Source organism: Bactrocera latifrons, unplaced genomic scaffold (assembly GCF_001853355.1).
Source record: "Bactrocera latifrons isolate USDA-ARS-PBARC rearing strain unplaced genomic scaffold, ASM185335v1 scaffold_23, whole genome shotgun sequence".
NCBI lineage: Eukaryota > Metazoa > Arthropoda > Insecta > Diptera > Tephritidae > Bactrocera > Bactrocera latifrons.
The window spans coordinates 793,552-807,797 of NW_017535852.1; the positions used below are offsets into that span (position 1 = coordinate 793,552).

General features: G+C 37.3%; 1 protein-coding gene across 11 annotated transcripts in view; it reads right to left on the reverse strand.

Annotated features, from left to right (window-relative positions):
* Positions 1-14,246, reverse strand: part of LOC108968785 (potassium channel subfamily T member 2) — a 580,461-nt gene that overhangs the window by 13,699 nt on the left and 552,516 nt on the right. For 6 of the 11 annotated variants that reach the window (XM_018933036.1, XM_018933034.1, XM_018933028.1 and 3 more), the window contains exons 16-21: positions 9,263-9,368; positions 8,961-9,176; positions 6,637-6,800; positions 6,450-6,561; positions 6,140-6,325; positions 4,462-4,668 (exon numbers count right to left, since the gene is read on the reverse strand). In XM_018933036.1, coding sequence (XP_018788581.1) covers positions 4,462-4,668; positions 6,140-6,325; positions 6,450-6,561; positions 6,637-6,800; positions 8,961-9,176; positions 9,263-9,368 — 991 coding nt within the window. The remainder of the gene's footprint in view (positions 1-4,461; positions 4,669-6,139; positions 6,326-6,449; positions 6,562-6,636; positions 6,801-8,960; positions 9,177-9,262; positions 9,369-14,246) is intronic. The other 5 variants (XM_018933038.1, XM_018933037.1, XM_018933033.1 and 2 more) reach the window with 1 other exon arrangement.

Consider the following 14,246-nt stretch of genomic DNA (forward strand, 5'->3'; position numbering starts at 1 on the left):
ATCGAATTTCGAGAAAATGTAATCAGTTATGGATAAAATTGTTAGGAAAGAATTAAAATTAAAATTTAAAAAACTTAGATATTTTCGAAACCAAAAGTTTTAATTAGTAGAATGTCAAAATATAATTTTTGAATTAGGAAAAAAAATGTCAATAATTTGAAACTAAAAAATGTAATTTTTATTATTAACTCAATAAAATATTGAAATAAAAGAAACATAATAACTGTTACATTGCAACAATTTCGGTTGCTAGTTTTTTTTTCAGAAAAGCATTTGAGGCATTTATACATTTTTTTATAGAAAAATGCAGTTATATATATACATATGTTAATATATATTTTCGATAAAAGTAAGCTAATTTTTATTCATATATGGTATATATATGTATGTAAATATATTTATTAAACCATACCGCTAAATATAAAAATTTAAAAGTCTCATACAAAAACTTTATAAATATTTCCAAGTAATTGAAAGTATTCAAAAATATGTTATGTAATGGAAAGTAGTTAAAAGTGGCGATTTAATAAAGTCGGGAAAAGTTTGCAAGTTTGGCTAAAATCACAAGGATCATTGAGTTAGCGCAGCACAGTAGAGTTATATTTTTCGAAAATAAGTTACAATCATATGAATATGTATGTATATAAACTACGAGAAAATACAAGCGAAAAGTATTTTAGTTGGCGTTTTGCTGGCTTTGCTTGGTGTTAGATTAAATGCTTTTTGGAGTTTTGGTAGAGTTAAAAAAAAATATTCGAATTAATTAAATAGTATGGAAACGAAACTATTTAAACTATTTTAAAATATTTAAAAAAAATGTAAAAAATATATTTAGTAAAACTAAGGCAAAATGCAATTAAGAAATAATTTTTGTTAGAGTGCAGGTGTTTCCTATTGCTAGTATTTGTTTCTTTTATTTTCGAGGCACTACGCAGCTAACTGATAACTAGAGGTTTACTCCTAAAGCACTTTATTTTAAAAAGAGATTAGAACTTTGTATTAGCTTTTGAATCTACTTAGCTAACTTTCAGGGTGTTAAATATGTTGTGGTGCTACTTTTTTAAGCATGAATATACACTTGGATGAGAACTTATATTAATTGAAAATCTGTAGTACAATACCTTTTTTTAAAGTACGATTTCCTATTGTAACAATAGCTAAACTCAACAAAAACTAATGGCACATACAATTTTGATCAGTCAAAAATTAGGCTTTTATCCCATTGCGGCAACATATTCTTTTAATATTTCATAATCGGCAGACTCACTTACTGATGTGTCCGCTGTGTTGTGCCCTTTTTTTTTTGAAGCACCTTAATGTAAAGCCTATGTTGCACCGGGCGAGCATCGGGGAACTTGGGTAGGGGCAGTGTACTCGAGGAAATACGATCAGCATTGGGCGGCACCATTTCTCTAGCAAAGGCGATACAATTTCGTGGAGACATATGACTGAACTGGGGGTTGCAATTAAAAAGTTTGAGACAATGCGCCCACCCCAGCGATCTATCAACATAGCATGAGAGATGTTCTCGATACGATATAAAAATTACACGAAAGTGCTTAAAAGAGTAGGCGATAGGTCCACATGACCGGAGAGGCGTTTAACGGTGGAAGAGCGGAAGGATTAGAGGCAAAGAAGCCTGAATAAATGGTAAAAACGATGGCATGTAAACACAACGGGAAAATGGACCCACAGGCTCTTTTATAAGCATGGTGAGATAGGAAACAGAACAGAGAAATAGATTTGTACCGGACACAGTTTTTGATGGATGCGGGTGTTTTGAGAGAGTATTTCTACAAATATAGCCATGACGACCGGATGGAATTGTACTTTATGCGAAAGAGGTGGAGAAAACGCGCTGCAGATCTTCTTTCTCTCCCGCTATGCGCTATGAAAAGAAGAGAGAGCCGTTCTACAGAAATTGACAACGGAACGTGGCAAACCAGCGAAAACAGAAGAGTAAATGAGAAGTAGGACAGAAGGGCGTGACTGACGATCCGAGGGTCTAACTTGGGCTCACGATGTAATACTCAACGTCAGTTGCGTGGTGCCAGAAACAACCAATGAGGATTAGATTGGAATTAAGGGTTTAGTACATAAGCGTATTGGTCAACACTAATAGTGCACACCGTCCGGTATCTTTCGAAGACTCCCCCTCCAAAATGAAATTGAATGAAATGGCAAGACCCGACTGAGTTCATCCACCATATGCAGATTTTGGAGAATAATCTTGGTTTGCGAGCTTATTAAATCCAACTCGTGCAAGAATTGAAGTCAAACGATCATTAAGCAAGTCGCACGTTGGATGAATCGGCCTAAAACGATATGGTCACCGATTTCACAAGAAAATTTTGTTCAGCGATGCAACTCTCTTTTGGTTGAACAAAGATTGAGTATTACCGAACAAGATTGTCGGGAGCCATTGCTGATACGCCGATACATTCTCTGAAAGTCACTGTTTGGTGACTGGTTCTATGGCAGAGGGAATCATTGGGTCATATTTCTTCAAAAAAGTAACTCAGCGATAATGCTGGGAATGGGAAAGACCATAAAGGCATGATTTATGACTTTTTCGTGCCTGAATTGAACCACGGATGGGTACGACCTTAGGTGCATTACAGTCAACATATAGTCAATTTATTGAAGGAAGCTTTTGGTGAGCGCATAATCTCGCGTCGTGGGTCTGTGATATGGCCTCTAAAATCATGGCATTTAGCACTGTTGAATCATTTTTTGTGTGATTATAAGAATTCGGTTGTTTACGCAAATAATTTCGTGACGATTGACGTCTTGAAAGAATATTTGTATATTCGGCGCGTTATTACTGACATACGGATATTCTAGCCGTAAAAAGTAACCAAAAATTGTGCCTAACAGTAGGAATTATTCGAGGCCCTCGCCTTATGTTTATGAAAACCACATGCCCCAGAAAACACGCTTTACTTTAGAATACACTGCGGGCAAAGCGAAAAAAAATGCTCAAACAATATCAAGTGACGCTGTTGAAGTAATAGCCAGTATGATGCGAGCGAATACAAAAAATATCAGAGCCGTATTTAGGAGACAAAAGAGAAGAGAGAGTCAAAAGCTTAACAATATAGTGGCAGCGATGGCAAACTTCATTCAAAAGACATTGGATCTACAGACTGATGGTAGACATCCATTCGTGGATCGACATCCAAAATGGGGATCTGGATTTCCACCTAACCCAAATACTAACCCATGCCCACGGGTGCCTTAAAAGCTACCTGTTCAGGTTCCAGCACGACGTTCATCCAAAATGCACGACGTTTTCAGTGCGATTTGAAGACTTTGAGCATGTATTCTTTTATTGCCAACGCTTTATAAGTGTCAAATTTGACGACATTCATGTGTTAGTCCACTGAGACATGACAAGCTGTCAGCGAAGCGGCTACTGAGATTTGATTAGGTAACCATCAGACCGTGACATAGAGGGGACTTAAATGTCTTATCACTTCCATGAAGTAATACATAATTAGATGGTTCCGTGGAAGAGCTTTCAGTTAAAAGTGCCGCAAACGCGGATTCAACGTATCTACTGTGACGAAAATTCCCGATATAATATCTGTCACGAGGCGTATTGCTACTTTAGTACCAGTTTGGAATAAATTAAGAAGCAGTTACTGGAACATTTTGTATTAAATCTGACTTATAAATATCAATACTTTCGAGATACAGCAATAGATACCTAAAGCGTATATTCATCCCAAAAAGCTTTTTTCATTATATTATTTTTTTCTATATATTCTAACTGTTATTAGATACCTTCGCAACTATTTCTTAAGAAAGTGTTTCAATTAATCAAATGGGACATTTCACCGAGAGCTTTCACAACATTTAACCTAGAAACTATTTTAATTATCTACTCAAGAACCAGGAAGGTGATACTAGTAGTAACTATGAATTCTTCACAGTGCAGCAGTTAAACTTAGGAAACTTAGTCATTGAGAAATGAGTGCAGGAAATGCAAAAGGCAAAATACTCCTGTAGACCTTTTATAAGCAACATTCGATATAGTACAAACAATGCACTCATCTAACGCAAATACCTATTCTAAAAAGGTGCCTTTACTAAAGTAGTGTAGCATAAAATTTCTTCTTTGGTACTATTTTAAGGTTATGTTTGAGTGAGAGGCTATGTAGGTATTCAAAAAGTGTATCAAGACAGATCTACAGTATTCGAAAAAGAAATATCTCTATATGGATAGTTTTTTAATGCTATTGTTTGTATGTAAGAATGTATGTATGTATGTATGTATGTATGTTAGTAGTATTTAAAGGGTGCTCATCATTACTCATTCAATTTATTATGTTGTAATTAAGCAAGTAGTAAGTAATAGTTATAAGTAGTATTTGTTAATTAAAGTCACTTTGAATTTTTCAAATTTTGATATTATTTTGCATTATATTATTCTTTGTGGTTGCTTCGTTATGGACTCACCGATGGTCGCAAGCGCACACAGTGCTTTCCGAAAGCGGAAAACGGTCCCCACTTCTCTACAGGTGAATTACTCACATGTGACGCTTCCGTATTTGATGTGTCCTGAGTACGATAAATGCCGATCGGTATTTCACAAGTCGTCGAGCAGAGTTTCTGATACAAACGACCATAGGTGCGTATCCACATGTCGTCTTTGGTGATGCGCATCTAGAAGGAAATACATTTTTTTTTGTTCATTAATTTAGTTATTTGTGGAGGAAATATTACTTTGCGGATAGTTAAGTCCATACGATAAAACCGTGACTAATTTAGATTCATAATGGTTCGGATGAAACCCAGGATATTACGACTTTAGTCTTTCGAAAGAGGAAAATTTGAAAAGAAAGTGCGGTGACAATAATTTTTTTCATACCAAATGGAGGCCAATTTGGAAGTGTTCCACAAGATCAAGATATTTTTTGCGATCTAAGCCGGAAGGAACTTCGAATCGCACAAGTGCTGGTAGTAGACCATGTTTCCCGAAATTCAGATCTTTAGTACTAAACCTCAAGAAAATAGAGAAAGATTGGGAAGGTCATCTCCGAGCGGTTCGATACCGAGCGAGCTTTCACACAAGGAGCTCTCTTTCATGTGACTTTCTCAATCTATAGCAGGAGAATTGCGAAGCGTATGAGTCTGGTTGTGAACGAGGGAGAGGCTAAATACTTGCTGTCATCATACAGTCATCGCACTCGCGACTTGGCACTCACGGCACTGTTGACAGTTATAACTTTGAAGTCGTAGGTACTTTTATCCACCTAGGAACTTGTACTAACACCAATAACAGTACCAGCCAAGAAATCCAACGCAGAATCACTCTTGTCAATAGGTGCTTCTTGGACTGAGAAGGCATTAGAAAAATTAAGTTCTCTCTTGACGAACAAAGACCAAACTCTACAAGTCCGTCATCATTCCCGTTCTACTATATAATGCGAGGCATGACGCTGAAAACATCTGAAGAATTGGTGTTAGGGACGGTCGAACGAAAGGTTTGGCGGAAGATTTATGCTCTTTTGAACTTTGGCAGCAGCGAATTCCCCTGTCGATGAAGCGATGCGCTGTACGATTATATTTAAGCTAAGCAATAGACAGCGGCTGTGCTGGTGAGGTCATGTTGTCCAGATGGAAGAGAACTTTCCAACTTTGAATGTAGAAGTGATGAATGAATGTAGAAGAATGCTTCCAGTGGAAGCAGAGAAAGAGAAAGACCTCAACCACGTTGGAGAGATCAGGTGCCGAAAGACCTGTCAGCGCTTGGTATCTCGAATTGAAGTCAAACAGCAAAGGGAAGAACGACTGGAGCGCTGTTCTTAATTCAGCTAAAATTGCCCAGCGGTATCTATGTCAGTTAAGAAGCAGAATGTACTCTTTGACTAATCATCGGAGGGAATGTTCATATCTTTGCAAGAAACTGCACTCGTAGGAAGTAGATCTACAACTATTTTGCTGACAATGGTTTCTGCCCGAAAGTCACAGTGGTCTGGAAGCATCACCAAACTTCTCCCTAATCTTCGATGATACAATCCAATTATAAAAAAGACACAGACACAGACACACAACACAGAAGTTTTTATTATTCAGAATGACATTTTTTTGCCCTGCCAATCAGTTGGCATTTATCTTCTCATTGTCTACTTACCGATGTCAGAAAGCCACTGCCTGGCGCCTGATCGATGCCCAGCAGCAGGCGCACAAATGTGATCACATAGTCCTTGACGAACGCCTGATAGAGCAGTGTGTCCAACATGGAAGCGCTGAAAACGGCGCCGGCAGCGAAAGGCAGACGAAACATGTAGGAAATATGAGAGCCGCGCTCCTTTTCGCGCTGGAAGAATTTCAAAAGAAGAAGTATGTAAATATATGTATACATGATAATTCTAACACTTATCATTCGCTGACGTTAACAGCTTTTTGTCAACCATAAAAATATTTACATTTCATACTCGTACCTTCTCCATTTTACTCAGGTGTAGCGCATATTTGTCATGCGCACGGAACTGCATGAAACGCATGTTTGAGCTCTGCGAGAGTTCGGTTATGCTCTTGATGCTCGGAAAGAATCTAACAAATAGAAGGAGCGGAGAGGATTATTTGCTTAAATGTATATGTGTGTATTTTAGGGAATTTTATACTCACTTGAACATTGTCTGTACGGCGACGATGGTGTTGCAATCGGCCAGCGAGTCCTCCTCCGCCGAGTTGGACAGTTCCTTGTTCACCACCACCACACTCTCGGCTAAGGTGATGCCGGCGCGCAGCAGATCGTCCAAGCAGTCGATAGAACCGAGCATCCAATATACCTATGTGAACATACATATATGGCGAAATTATGTTTAAGCATGAAGAAAATTCAACTTCGGCTGCATCGACGGTTCTATCCCGCTCACAGATGGTTTTAATCTTTAAATCTTAAAGTATGTGTAGTGATCTGGGTGAGAGTTTCGTCAAAACCAATAATGAATAACTGTTTTTATTTATAAGGAGGTAAAAAATGCCGGATGCATCTCTTCCTTATTTGACTGGCTCTGGATTTCGCCCGAAAGGTGAAGCACTTGGGTCTCATCCCTGATAGTAAGCTATAATAGGAGTCCAAAGTTGAGAAAAAAGTGGGAAGACATTGGTTGCCTAAATAAGCTAATAAAGCGCTGGTTTCCCTCACAAAAAGTTGTGATTTTGTTTTCAAAAGTGGTAAAGCCAATACCGTTCTATGGTATATTTTTCTCAGGGAGAGCACTCGCTAAGGCACACTCGCTAAATAGCTAGGACAAATTCAGCGAATGGCTCTCACTTAACACTATTCTAAATGCAGCTCCCATGGACAAAGCCAGCATTGGCATTGCTGCGAGGGTTGCTGTCATACTGCAGAAAACAGAACACATAAAATTTCGTTGAGAGGTAGATTCCGAAATTCTCTCTCACTTCGAATGCATCCCACATAACTTGGACCCTGCGCTGAAGAACAGACTACTAGCGGTATCTTTTCCACATACATAATTTTGCGCGATATTTGGATGGGACGATGTTGTCTAAGACGAAGAGGCGCAGTGAGAATTTTTTACGAATAGATCAAAGCCCAAGAGGAAAGTTGGAGGTAGAGTATTTTGACGGCCTTATCAAACAACTCTTGTTGAAGACTTACGGTAGTGTCTTTCAAGCGGAGTGACAACCATAACGAAAACAGCAGATTTACTTCTTTGAAATACAGCTTCCTTTAGAAAGGTGTGTATGGATTCTGATTGGAAAGAAAGTGGACCGTGAACGCACTGACAGTGAGCTCGAGGATGGTCAAGAAATGTACGAGCTTATTAGCAGTAGCATCAAACTACTTTTATATTGAATTTGCCTAGGTCACAACGGAATCGTCGGAAACTGTAAATACGATTAGTTTGCAGGAAAGAACACTCTAACCCAGTTCCCATTGCGATTGAAACGAGCAGGAACTTCCCTGCCTTCCTACATTCGGACTATGCGCTTTGCCCGAGCTCAGAAAGCGATACTCAGCAACCAGCACTTGTGGGGCGGCGAAAGCGAAAGTGTTACATAAAAGATCCATTGAACTGTTAGCTCTTAGCAGGCTGGACACTGTTGTATTGGCACTCACACGGTGAGGGTGGAACGACTTGCCAATGTTACAATGAAGAAGATGAGGTGGAAATATCATAACACTTTCTCCTTCACTGTTCACATTTTATTAGACTGTAGTTGAAGCATCTAGATTACTATACATACTACGAACCCGGCAAATTGGCTGGAGTTAGCCGGCTCAATAAATATTCATCTAGCAAGCTGAAGAGATCCAAAAGCTAGTATTTCATTCAGAAAAAATAACATTTATTCAAGAATTGTGCCGCTGAGAACGTAACCGTCATTGGCGACCACTGACACGCCTTGATAACCGACTATTTTATGCCTGAAATCGAAACTCGTGATCTCGGCGACATTTGGTTCCAACAAGGTGGCACTACTTCCCGTATTAAACAATGAATTTATTGAAAGAGCACTTCGGTCAGTAGATAATCTCACCTTTTGGGCCGATCGACGGGCCACCAAGGTCATATGATATCACACCGTTAGACTTTTTCCTGTGAAGATATGTATTGTCTGAAATCTACGCCGTCAATTCCCATTCCGTCCAGGCCTTGGAGCAAAACACCACGCGTGTTATTCGCCAAATTAACATAAATTATTCAAGTTCTCTATTCTACGCTCTTAGATACCTCAGCTTAATAATCAGAGGATTAAATATTTATAAAGTGAGCGGAGAAAGGTGTAACTTTAAACAAATTTGGTATATTATAAACTTTACAATATAATTCTTTTTTCTGAAACCCGTTTTTTACTTTCATTCTGCCCTTCCTTACACTACGACTCATTAATAAAACTTTCCAATCGATTGCCAACTCAGTTGTGAATATCGCCAACGAACTGAATTCATGGCGGTTGTGAAAAGTGACACTCACCAGCGGAAAGTAGGAGAGTGCATCGAGAAAGGCCACATCCGGTCGACGCTCCAACAACAATATAATCGGATTTAATGACGTTTTCGAACGAAAGTGCGCACGTAACGGTATGATAAAGTTGTAAATGCCGTTCGATGCATAATCCGCTGCCAGAATAATCGTCTTGTTTTGCCATTGATACTCCTTGGCATTGCGATAGCTGCAGTGCTCGCACACCTACAACAACATAAGCACATTTGTATATATGTACAATATACATTAATTTACCGCTATGTGTGCAGTTATTGATTTTCACGTCTCACCTGTGCCAGCTGCAGACAGCACAATGGTTTTTTCTCCTTGAGCAAGTAACAAAGCGTCGGACTAACACCGATGAACGGCGAGACGGGCGGGAAACCCTTGACGATGCTGCAATAGATAGGAAAAGAGACGACACATATTGGATACGGCATGAGTTGTGCTTTTGTATTTTCTACGTGTTTTTTTTTTGTTTTTTTTTTTCAAAGTAATTAACGGCAAACTGCAACTTGTCTTAATTTATATTATATTATATTGATTTTCGAGTAACTGAAGCGTTAATAAACAGTGCATTTAAAAGGAGCGGAAAGGAGTGTGTTGCGGATTGGTGTGATTTTAAATTAAGTATAATTTTAAATTTTCTTAAGCAAATTCATAGACGATGAGCCACATTGAACGGTAAATCAACACAAATCATATAATATTAAAAATACATACAAAGGCAAATCGTTGTTATTATTTAACGGTAACATTTTCGAAATAACTACACCGAAGCCTACTGCAATTGAACTATATATATATTTATCTATATATATATATGTATACATATATATACACATACCATATATACAGGTACATACTTTTTGCTATGTCGCGCTTAAATGTTTAGTATTTTGCTGCGTAAATAACGTAAAGTTCACAGTCTCTTCTCGGCTCAAATCATCATTTATCGTGGCATTTTAAAGTCAATCTTACTCTCTCACTACTCCTATGAGCAGCTTGAATTGATTACAGCTGAGAGACTTTCCTTGCATACATAAATTAGTGACACAGTGCTTGTTAATTCCATGCAATTAAGGTTTTAATTGAGTCACTTTATTTTTTATTCACATGAACTAATAACTTACTTCATTAAAAAATAACAGCTGACAATATTGTTACTTACATTTTTCAATACATTAAGTTAATATAATATAATTAATATAATTGTATGATGAAGTAATTTATATGCAGTTAAATTAAACATAAATTATTACCTAATTAATATATGGCTATTGATGTGGTAAATGAAATTCAATTATTTCTTAATTGATTAAATTAATGATAAGAAATTAATTTTAAATAATCTGTAATTTTAACATTCTCAACTAAGGGTTACCTACAGTTATGGCTAGTTCGTAAAAGGCAACTATAATATTATTATTATACCCTGAACAGGATATATTGTTGAGTTGGTAACACCCAGAAGGAAGCGTCGGAGACCCCATAAAGTTTATACACATAAATGATCAGCATGTTGAGCTGAGTCGATTTAGCCATGTCCGTCTGTTTGTATGTACGTCTGTTTATCTGTACGTCTGTCTGTCTGTATATATACGAAGTAGTCCCTCAGTTTTTAAGATATCGTTTTGAAATTTTGCAAACGTCATTTTCCCTTCAAGGAGCTGCTGGTTTGTCGGAACTGCCGATATCAGACCACTATATCATATAGCTGCCATACAAACTGAATGAACGGAATCAAGTGCTTGCATGGAAAACTTTCACATTTGACAAGATATATTCACGACCTTTGAAATAGATTATTTTCTAAGGCAATAATGTAGTCTCCGAAGAAATTGTTCAGTTCGGATTACTATACCATACAGCTTCAACAGTCAAGTAGTGGAAAAAATGTGTTTGTTTAAATTTTTCCTTTTTGCTTCTAATGTAAATAAATGACTAATAAAAATATAGATATTAAAAATAATAATTATCTTTGTACAACAATTCAAAAATTACCTGAAAATCTTGACTCTAGAAAAGAATACCACTTAATCTAGGAACTTATCTGGTTTTTTTCAGATGGAAATCGCTTTGAAGTCATGTTTGATGACATTTGTGTATTAGAGTATTAGTTGTTTGCTATCTTTTTTAGAGATCAGTTAAGCTTAACTCAAGAAGATCTCCACTTCTGTGCTTGTGGGCTTTCCGCCATTCCCTCCCATACGAAATTAAGCAGGTAAAGGAATTGATAAATATACAAATGATGATATGCCTTATAGATAATAATAATATGGGGCCTATAGCTACAAGTATATTCGGCCGGTTCGCCAATGGAGACATTTGACTTTTTAAAAAATTATAATATTTTTCACTCAATTTCGACATAAATTTGTGATTGAAATTGTCTTTTTGCGGGGAGTTCCTGTACTTATTATGAAGAAAACCTGCGCTGAAAGTCAATGTGTTTCTGTGGAATTTTATGGTGAATATGCTATGGCTTAGTGAAAGTGCCAAAAGTGGTTTGCACTAGTCAGAAGTAGTGATTTGGAAGTGTAATAAACCCGAGATTATGTGCCGATATGTGACAATTAATGAATATTTCTCCATCATTTCACTCCGAATTCCAATCGAAAGTCATTTGAGTGGGCTGCACACTGTAAAACCGATCTTAAGTGTGGCAAAACGCAACAGTCGGCTAGCAAGGTTATGGCGCCTGTATTTAGGGATGCGCATGGCATACTTTTATTGGCTATCTTGAAAAAGGAAGACCAACAGCGTCTATTGCAAAGCGTTTTACTACAATTTGAAGGACGAAATCGCCGAAAAACGGCCATATTTGAAGAAAATGAAAGTGACGTTTCAGCAATACAATGCACTGAAGGTAAAAATCTATGATTTAGACATCGAATTGCTTATAATGGATCGCATTTTCCAGTTCTGGTGATGACTATTTGCTGTTCTCAAACCTCAAGAGAATATTTGTTGGGAAGAAAGTTTCGTCAAAGAAAAATATGATCGCCGCAACTGAGACCTATTTTGAAGCAAAGTACAAGTGGTACTACAAGAATGATAGTGAAAAGTTAGAGGACCGCTATAATCAGGGTAGCACCATTGAAAGCAACGCAATTGAATATAAAAACGAATTTTGTCACAAAAAAAAAAATGTTTTTATTATGGTAGGCTAGGTTGACTTCCATTAAGTCAACATTATATACAATCAATCATATAGGGAATTTGACCATTTCGAAAAAGAAAGTGGCTGGGAAGATTTGCATTACCCGTCAGCTCAGTCATTTCTCATTTTGACTACCATTTGTTCCGGTCGGTGCACCCCCATTGTAGTACTAAAAATTGGGTTGATTGATTCTTGATTCTTGACAATATTATAGTTTCAGAGCAATACTTTGAATAATACGACAAGATTTATTTTTCTTAAATACTTGCAAACTGAGCTGATTTGATTCAGTTTTTGGGATATCGATACGAAATTTGGCCCACTTCTTTTTTTCTTGAAGAAGCCGATCATTTTTCGGACTCGCCGATATCGAGCCGCTATGGCATATAATGATTGATAAAATTCAAATCGTTTTATGAAAAACTGTTTCATCACAAGGTATCTTCTCAAAATTTTACACAGATTGTTACTCAAAGCATTGCTAAAATATTTGAACAAATTATATATAGATCGTACCAGTTTTTTTTTATTTTTATTTTTTTTTTATTTTTTATTTTTTGACTTATAAGAGTATATAAATAATCTGATTATTTTACGAACCATATCGTCATTGTAATAGAATATAAATATAACATAGTGGCATTACTAAAACTTAAATTAAGCGCTTATGGTTATATTGGGTGAATTTCGCAAAGCAACACTAATTTTATGAATAAGTATTTAAATGAGCAGTTTGGTAACTGTAATGATATCGCAAAATATTTCGATACTTACACAGAAAAGTTAATTACATTCAGCATACTAAATTACGTGCCAGCAAAATAATTTACATACAAACATATGCATGTATGTGCATGCGTGTATGACGAGCATGAGGCACACAGACATGAACTCTTAAACAATTAGCATATCGGATAATTAACACCAAAACACACTGGACCATAAAATAATGCAAATACAACGACCAGTTATGCTTAATAACGGAAAATCAAGTAACTCGTGTCCATGTAAACAGAGTAGGAGCATATGTGTGTGTGTGTAAGATTGTTAGAGTAACCGTGTCAGTGTTGAGTAGCAGCCGCAAAGAGCGCCAATTCCAAAATTTAGAAGCGCATCCACTGTTACATATGTTAGGTTTACGAGTTACACGTTTATGTAGTTAGAAGTAAAATCGGAAACGGAAACGGCAAAAAACGCAAACTGCAGCAGGATACACGGCAAACAAACGATGCTTACGAGCAGATGATGATATGTTGATTGTCTGATGCAGTTACAGGTATGTATGTTTGTATGTATGACGCCGCATGCCACATTATTACTTACCGCAAATAATCCATAGCCCAGATGGGACGTGCCGCCTTGCCACCGCCACAGCAACCCGAAGTCGAGCTGCTCGAGGTGGCTGCAGTGCGCTGAGTGCCCGTTGTCGAGAAGGTGGTTGTGGTCGCCGTCGTGGCCGGTATCCATGTGTTGGTGGAACAAAGTGAACAATAAGTGTCGCCAGCATCGGCGGCAGCATCGACGACTTGTGCCAGGGCGCGATTGCGACGCACGAAATTGCAGGGCAAGACGCGCCGACAATCGCTATCGCAGCTGAAACTTTTCGCTAGCATGCGATAGCGCGACTCGCTCTGCAAGTGCGGCTGACTCGTGCAACAACACTGATTATTCGAATCCTCCGACGAGCTCATGATCAGCGAATAGGTGCGCGATTGCGGAAAATGACCGCTCAGCGCACTTAAATGTGTGGAGGTGGTTGTGCGGCGGGTGAGGGGGAAGTGAGCGAATTCGTAATAGAGTGAAAGAAATATAGAAAGGTGTTTGAGAGGAGGCCTGCACTTACAATTTTGTAAATTATAAAAAAAATTGTGTTTAGAAAATTTTTGTTAATATTTCATCACTTTTACAACATTTAGTTAATGTTCGAAAATAAACAAAAAATTATATAATTGCCATGGGGTCATTATGACTGGATATTATTATACTTGATTTGTGCTGAAATTTTGAGCAATTTTTTAATTTTAATTTCTTTAATTTTTTATAATTGTAAATAAATTTAAAGATGCTTACTTTGTTTGTAAATTTAAAAAAATAACTAAAGTATTAAAATT